The sequence below is a fragment of the Apteryx rowi genome, unplaced genomic scaffold (assembly GCF_003343035.1).
Source record: "Apteryx rowi isolate R43461 unplaced genomic scaffold, aptRow1 scaffold_332, whole genome shotgun sequence".
Classification (NCBI taxonomy): Eukaryota; Metazoa; Chordata; class Aves; order Apterygiformes; family Apterygidae; genus Apteryx; species Apteryx rowi.
In genome coordinates this window covers 451,945-460,093 of record NW_020449775.1, presented here as the reverse complement: position 1 = coordinate 460,093, position 8,149 = coordinate 451,945, and the positions used below count along the sequence as shown (strand labels likewise).

The window sequence follows — 8,149 nt, the reverse complement described above, 5'->3', positions numbered from 1 at the left end:
GTGGTTTTGRATATAGCCACTTGATTTTCCTTTTCATAAAGGAAGAAAATGTGGCATTAGTATTATTTAGGTCTCTAATTTCTTTATTTAAGTGATCTGCTGTTCTGTAATCCCCCCTCTGCAGTTGCAGGGAACTGTAAGTGCACCTTAGGCCGTTTTATTCTAGAAAATGAAACTATAAATTTTGATACAATCTTTCAATGATCCTGTATTCTTCTCTAGTCCTTTTTCATCTGAATATTTTAAGGCACCGAGTAACCATTAAGCTTCAGAAGACTTTTGAGAGGGAATTTGAGAACTCTTTATTGTTTCTTAAATACGGGCCAAATGAGAAAGAATATGATGCTACAATGCRCAGAAATGTAGCAGGAAATATCTCTCAGTGAGCCTCTAATCTTCACCTCATGTGCTTGTCTTTTAGCACATGAATAGTCCCAGTGAAGTCAGTGGGACTATTCTTATGCACTTGTTTTCTTGGGTATTGTTCCTGTGTGGAATGCTATTTTTAACCAAAGTTGTTTTGCAAAAAAATATARTTTAGGCAAACAAATGCAATTCCCTGAATTAGACTTTGCCCTAAGGCACATGTTCCCAAAGTGAAGCGGGTTTATGTGCAGCTATAGACAAATTGCTTCAGAATGAGACATGTACCCAATTACGCTGGGATGGCCACAGCTAAAATACTTGCTGTGCCACCACTGCTGTTGGTTACAGTACTGCCTAGAATTAAACTGACCCTGTGGACTAGGATGTTTTTGAAATATGCTAAAAAATATGCTAAAAACTAAATAGAAGGCCTGGGATAAATTGTTAGATATTTTTGCCCCCAACCTGCAATGCATTTGGACTATATGCACAACAAACTTTGGACTATATGCACAACAAACTACTTGGACAAAGATGGTCATCGTGATATTTTTAGAAGAGTGTTTACCCACTGGGTGACCAGCTCGAACTCTAAAGTGGAACTCCACTCCCCAAGCCATGTACTATTATTGAAATTTTTCTATGCTTTTGTAGTGAGAGCTGCTTTCATGAAGCRGAGAGATCTAAAATGCTGCCTCTGTCAAGGTAATTGTTTAGTCTGTTATCTTCCCGTTGTTTGTTCTCCTAAGCAACAAAATTTTTTGTCCTATTTTTTTTCTCCTTGGTTAGGGATGGCTGCAATTGAGATATGGTAGTTTGCCTTTTTTGTGACAAAAGGTGTTCAGCTTGAATAGGATTTGTGCCTGAAGAAGTGAACAAATTTAAGTGTAGTTTAAATATGCTTGTTGTGCAGTGTGCTTGGTTTCTTAATCATCTAGAATAGAAGAAAAAAGTTTCCTCTAAGGAATTCTCCTTGCACTATCATAGGTTTCTAACTGAGGTTTTCCTACCCCTGCTTATTCTGTGATATTCTCTCTGTATGCTCTGACAAAGTCCCTGTGACTTTTCCATCTCTGAGTAGTAAAATTATTTCAATCCCTTCCATCTGTAGGGCTTTTTTTTGTCCTTGTAAGCAATAATAGCATTCCAGATTTGCAATGCTTTCCCTGAATCTGGTCAGTCGTTATGCGACTTTTCTTCCTATTCTCCAAGAGTCAAGTCTGTGACACATAAAAACAATTAAGAGGCTGATTACAGCTAAATAAGTAAAAGGTCAGTTGGGCTAGATGATATTTAAGACTACATTGCTAATTAGATGTTTCATTTCTTCTTTTTCTGCCCTTCAATTATCTCTTGTCATCTGCATGTTCTTCAGGTCACAATGATCATCTGTTCAGAGCCAAGTGTTTATTAATATGAACCTATAGCTAAAGCTAATAAGAGACTTTGTGTATTTCGATGCCATGAAATGTGCAATTCTACTGAGTACTAATTTGAGAAGAAAAGTGTTAAACATTCTGAATTGTTCATTATGCAGAAGTTAGAATTAATTTCACAGTTTGAATCTCTAAAGTAAGAAAGAAAATACCGTTTTCTCTAGTAAACTATGAAAGGGATTCTGACATTTTCTACCATGTTCCCTTTTCTTAGTATCAGATGTGAGAACACGCATTCAGAAAAATAGTATGAAGCCACTGTAGACAGAAACTGTCAAAAATCACTGGAAAATAATCAGGAACTAAATTAATGGCAGTTGCCCAAATGTCAACTATTCTGAACTTCTCAGCCAAAGGTATAACTGTGTCTGTGTTTTTAAATTGTATGTATTACTYCAAGTGTCAGTTAACTTCAAAAGTGTTTTAGAAATAGGGTTTCAAACTGTTTCCCAGCATACAGTAGCTTATGGGCAAAATTGAATGATTTATTACAAGTGTTTTCACTAGAAGACTCATGCTGAGATGATACTTCAGTGGTGTCTTATGATATGGTTTCCAAGAGTGCTCATTATCAGGTGAAGTCATTATAAACCTGCCATTGCCTTCTGATAAATCAAGTTACAGAAGCAATTTATTAAGACCATTTTTTCAAAGCATAAATCAAATCTGAGTCAAACAGTTGAAGATCAAGGTTTGAATGGAGATATTTATAAATGTCTTCGAAGTGCTAAGAAAATAGAGGATTTGTGTCAAGTATTCTTACAATGGGTAAATGGCCATTTCTATTACAAGTGGCCCCTACTCCCCAAAACTGTATAAGCCAGTGACACTGCAAGAAGTCTGAAAGAAGAGAAGTTTTCTAACGTATTTTCAGATGTTAAACTCACTATCAGTTGTCTTTTTCAATCAAACTATGTGAACATGTTTACTCCTAGTTAATCCTGATTTTTGGAAAATAGCACTTTTAACTACATATGGGATATGTAATGCACTGGCCTATTTTTTTTAATAAAAAAAAGAACAATTACACTAGGTGCCTGGGTAATATGTATCCAGGTTTGAGTGCTCTCTTGTTTTGGAAGATCTGAGCTAGAGTCTGCACTTTGATTCTGTGTTTTGTACCTGCATCATGGAGAATTTTCTTAGGAGACTTCTGGGCATGTAGATCTAGTTTACATGGGTACATACTGCACCAGGAACATGAAGTCCTACTGTCCATATTTGGGCTGTTTTCATCGTAACTATAGATTCAGTTGTTCAGTTAATGCTGTCTTCTGTTCACCACCTTTATTTGTACACAGTGGAAAAATATCAACAAAAAAAAATTCAGTAATCTCATTATGGTACTCACATAGGATGCAGAAGACCCAGGACTTCTGTAGGATTTCTTGTTCCATCTTGGATTGTACAAGGATTTAAGTCAAGCCGGGTACATTCAAATTCTGTCACAGTAAATTCAGTGACTGGATGGTTTAGCCTGGATCTGAATCTTACAGTGAGAAAAACCAATACACAGTGCCCATATTGGGCTTGGCTAATTCAAACAAGCTCTGCTGTGAACAATCTTTAATCAAGCGTTTTCTAAGCGGAGACTGCTGTGTCTGAGTAGAAAAGACTTCACTAGCACAAGACAGTTGATGTGAAATCTAGTGTGAATTAAATCAAAAAAAAGACTGTGAATTACATAATTGGCTATTGTAGATTGTAAAGCCAGACGGGAAGGTTGTAATCCCATGAGCTGTGTGATACAGGCTGAGGACCTTCACCCAGTGCGCTCTGCCTCCTGCCAACCGTTTGAGAGAACCACGGGCAGAGAGCAGCACGATTTGACTTCTGAGTGGAGTTCAGCACTATCGGGGCTCTCTGTATAAATAAAACTTCAGTGACTGGTATGACATATCATAGATGTAAATAAGATCTCCTGAGGCACAACTCTTTAGACTGTTTATGACTTATCATTCCTGCTGGTGTTATTTAGTCCAGTTTTAAGTGATTAAATGGTGGTGGGCTTGATTCTGTGCATTCTTATACTACCATTAAACCAATCATTTAACCAGTTACACTTCTGCAAAACCAGAAGAATAAGACTGGCGATTTAGGCTGCGTCTGTAGTGCATCTGAGCATAGCAGAGATTAACCTTTGACTGGATAAGCTAAAGCCGTTGTTTAAGTCCACCCATCAGAAAAGCAAGAAAGCTACGCCTATGATGTTTCATGTTTATCCAGTTTTGTGTTGGTTTGGCAGTGTGTTTTGCTGCCATTGTTTGCATCCCTCCCTGCATTGTTTAGAGTGCACACAGTCTCCGTGACACTCTTCCAGTCTCCCATTCCCAAAATGCCTGTACAAAAAGGAAGAGATTAAGGAATGGTAGGAAGAAAGTGCACAATACCCACCTTTCATGTGAGCCCCTTCAAAACGTTTCTGTTCGCTTACTGTCGTTTCACTGACAGCTCTATCAGAATAAGTTTGGGGAAGTGAATTGGATAGCAGTGGTCTGGCAGCTCTTTTACCACCAACTATTTCAAAATTATATCTTGATGAAACATGCTGGCAACTGTGTGTACATGACCTCTGTTTTTGCTTCAGCAAAAAGCTGGTGACAGCCTGTGAACCATTGTTCTTTTTATTTAAAATAAGCCTTTCAATTCAGGAGCCAAAAAATGCTTTCGGGGAAAGCTTTGAACAATCATAAAAGAAGTCCAGCAGCTTACAAGATTTTTCCATTACCCAGCTACTCATAAAGTAGAATAGAAGTTTTCTTTATGTTTTTACTAATCCTTAGCTCCAGAACATTGCACCTTGTCCTGTCAAATGAATGTATGATTAATAATTCACTTTTTAACTTTTATTGTTACTTTCAGGCATTCAGCCTTGGACCCTTCTGAGTATTCTTTTCATGACAAYATATCTCCAATCCTTGCTCATAATCTATATCATTTTTCAATCTTAATTATTTCTGCTGTCCATCATTTTTAAAAAAGTTTTCCAAGTAACATGAAATGGGACACAAGTCGTACAAACCTATAGGCATCATAGCACTAGGGCAATATGTTTTCCTTCACAAACCTCTCATCCAGTTCAGCCAAGGCTGGGTTTCTATTTTTAATACAGTTAAAGGATTTCATTAATTTAAATTATTACAATATGCACCTGCATAGTACTTTATTCCTGAAACTATGTGAATCCCAATATCATCTTTTCTCTTTCAGAAATATTATCACATAAGTTATGAACTTGTCATCCACTCAGAACAGGCTGATCTTTACTCAAAGGCATGTGGAACAAGTAGGCTTGACAGCCTCCCTCAAAAATCAGTGGATCTTTATTCTATCATATGCAGATGGCACCATTCAGAATCCGTGTTTTGACTCTGACTAGGCTCTGCCAGCAGCGGACTCTTGTCTAAATGAGGCGATTGTTAGATGAGAAGCTCTTGCCAGTCCAGCTGGGAAGAGAAAGGTGGCCTTTCAGGTAAGCGTTCAAGACCAGCACTTTGATTTGCACTTAGAAATAGACCAACTCAGCACATTTTTGATGTAATACGCTGTGAGCGGCAAATAATGTTACCCAGGTAGGTTGTTCAGATACATGGACCATGCAGGTTTCAGTGGTTTTCATGTGGAGTTTATTGTATGATATTACACAAAAGCTAGGCTGGAACTGACTCTGTTATTTCTTTAGAGAAAGTTCATAGCTTGGCCAGGTGTTAAAAAGTTTTTAAAAAGTTCTTATTCGTTTTTTGATAATTTCATTCATTCATGCTACTTGATCACACAGACCTGTATCATGTGAGAGATCCTCAGGTAGTTAACTGGAGGCAGGCACATACATTTACATGAAGATCTGGGCCATACTGACTTGTTACATATTTAAATCTGTTAGTGGCAAAAGAATCTGGCTAACTGGCTCATATTCCATTTCTTCTTTTGCCCTTCTGAAAGACAACATTTTATTGCCTTTTTGCTTCTACAGATCTTTCCCAACTTAAAATTTAGCATTATTTCCAGAGGTTCCTAAATTTCTTCATTAGATCTCTTAAAACTCCCAGATACATCTCCTCTTAAATTGGGGATGCATATATATTTAGTTTGTTCAGATGTCCTTTCATCATCTTTTTATTCAGTCTTCGTTTCTCCAGGTGAGTCTAGTAATTTCTCTGAATTTTCCTGTAAAAGGATCTTTGACGTTCCCCTTTTCATTAGCCATTTTATTGCAAACTGAGCCAAACTGGTATTTAAAATCTTGGTATATTGTGCAAGTGTGATGTAGTGTATTTTGTCATCATGGAAATATAGCTTCCAAAAACAATTTACATTTTTGCTGTGATCTTGAATATTAATGATAGTTCTTTTACTCACAAACTGGGCTGTTTGACAGTCTGGTATTATTTTTATCCAGATTTTTCCAGGAAGTTGGCAACAGTGTATGCTGGAAAGCAGTTCTTCAGAATCTCTTTCAGTGAAATTGGTGGTTAATCAGCACTGCCTGTAATTTCTGACTGCTTCACTTACACAGCAATAGAATTCAGTATGAATTGCAAATAAAAGGAATCTCAACAGCAGGCACTTATTCAGCATATAGAGTTGAACTAACTTTGCTCCATTTTATAATGTTTTCCTGTGTTGTAGAAAAATATAAAAAATCTAGGCCCTTACCTAAGATTGATCACAAGTTGTCTGAAGTTAAAGGTTTTTTCCTATTCCATGTAGTTAAACAATGAGCCAACATAATATCAAAAGCATCAATACCAAAACAGGTAGTTTTGAAGACAGAATTTAAATACTTTAGTATCAGTGTAAAGCTTGTAACTCAACTAAGATCAGACTCTGTCCCAGGTGAAGTCTAAAGGTCTGAGTGGCTTCCAAATATGTTTGCACTTTGTCTATCCATGTTCCTATGTAGAGCATAAGAAAGAAAAAGCTCAAACTTACTCATTTCAAGTGTCCCAAGGGCTATTTCTATTGCCAAGAATAACCAGAGCACACATAAGTTATTTACGCTAGGAGCTATGACATGGCTAGAGGCCCCTAGTATTCTTCCTCTGTGCAATCTAGAGAATTTCTCCTGGCTGATTATATTTTCAAGGGAATAATTCCACTTATTAGCCCTCTGTACATCACCGAATTGAAAGTATCTTACTTAATTTACGGTGCTGCAACAGGGTCTCTGCTGCACACAATTCAACTATGCAAAAACAACCCATATATTATAGTATATGTCTAGAGTACAATATTTTGTAGTATAGCCAAGTTACAATTTACCAAAATCCATAGGAGATTTTATTAAAGCCTTGATGTTAAAAAGCCTTGATATTAAAAAATACACACTATTTGCTATGTGCCGAAATAAATTAAGAAGCTAGTCACAGATTTTTGTTCTAAGAAACTCCTAGGTGATTACTTGGTTTTATTTTCTTAATTGCGTAAAAAAAGCTAACTGGCTTAAATATGTCTGTTGTGCTTTAACGTGGCATATTTTCTTAGAGTATTTTCAGAATGTCTTTGCAGTTCTTCAATGTGTGAATTTAAACGTTCTTCAWATTCTTTGGTGTGCTTCTCTTCCTCTTGAAGGAACTTTTCTGTTGTTGCAAGGAGGGACATCTCAGGAGGCGACTGAGCAATGCATAGAGACATGGTTAGTAAAGAACAGCAAGTACAGCAATGTTTGCATTATCGATTGTTAAACTTTAAAAGCATCTTAACATATATCAGCTAATAATCCTATAATGTTTTATATCTCATGATGCACGAGTTTATATGAGTAAACATGAGTTTAGGCATACATTTTTAAAGGTGTTCAAGTGCCTGAATGACTTAATGTTCACGTTACCTGTGATATTAAGGGTATTAGCATGTAGATTTGCCTTTAAACATTTCAATGCCCTGTTATACAGACTTAAACTGCTTCAGAAACACCAAAATCCTTAGATAAGTTAAAGGTTATGTTATAATTTAGGCCAGAACAGAGGACAAAAATCTGTTTTTTGGAATTACAGAATATATGTAACTAGTGGTGGGTACTGCTAATTGCTTCCTGTAGTTCTGTCTCTCTGCCTCTGTTCCATCTCATGAGATGCTTTCTGAGGAAAGGAAGAAAACCTATCCTTATTTCAGTACTGTCACCTGAAAGCCCTGATACTCTGCAGAATGTACTAAATTTTAGTCATTGTGAATAGTTCACTGAAAAATCTCTTTTTATTTAATGAGCAGTAGACTGAGACATAAGCCATAGCAAAATCAGTTTTAAAATGGTTGTGATAGGAGTTAGAGTTCTCTTTGCTAATATTAAGATCTATTCATTGGAATATCTTTATCAAAAGAAATATGAAATAATTTTTCTTTGCCTG

The 8,149-nt window shown here is 36.5% G+C and overlaps 1 protein-coding gene across 1 annotated transcript in view; it reads right to left on the bottom strand.

The window, feature by feature from the left end:
• Nucleotides 1-7,244: 7,244 nt before the first annotated feature.
• Nucleotides 7,245-8,149, bottom strand: part of DEUP1 (deuterosome assembly protein 1) — a 39,517-nt gene continuing 38,612 nt past the window's right edge. The window contains exon 14 of the mRNA XM_026071895.1: nucleotides 7,245-7,415. Within this exon, the coding sequence (XP_025927680.1) occupies nucleotides 7,245-7,415 (171 nt within the window). The remainder of the gene's footprint in view (nucleotides 7,416-8,149) is intronic.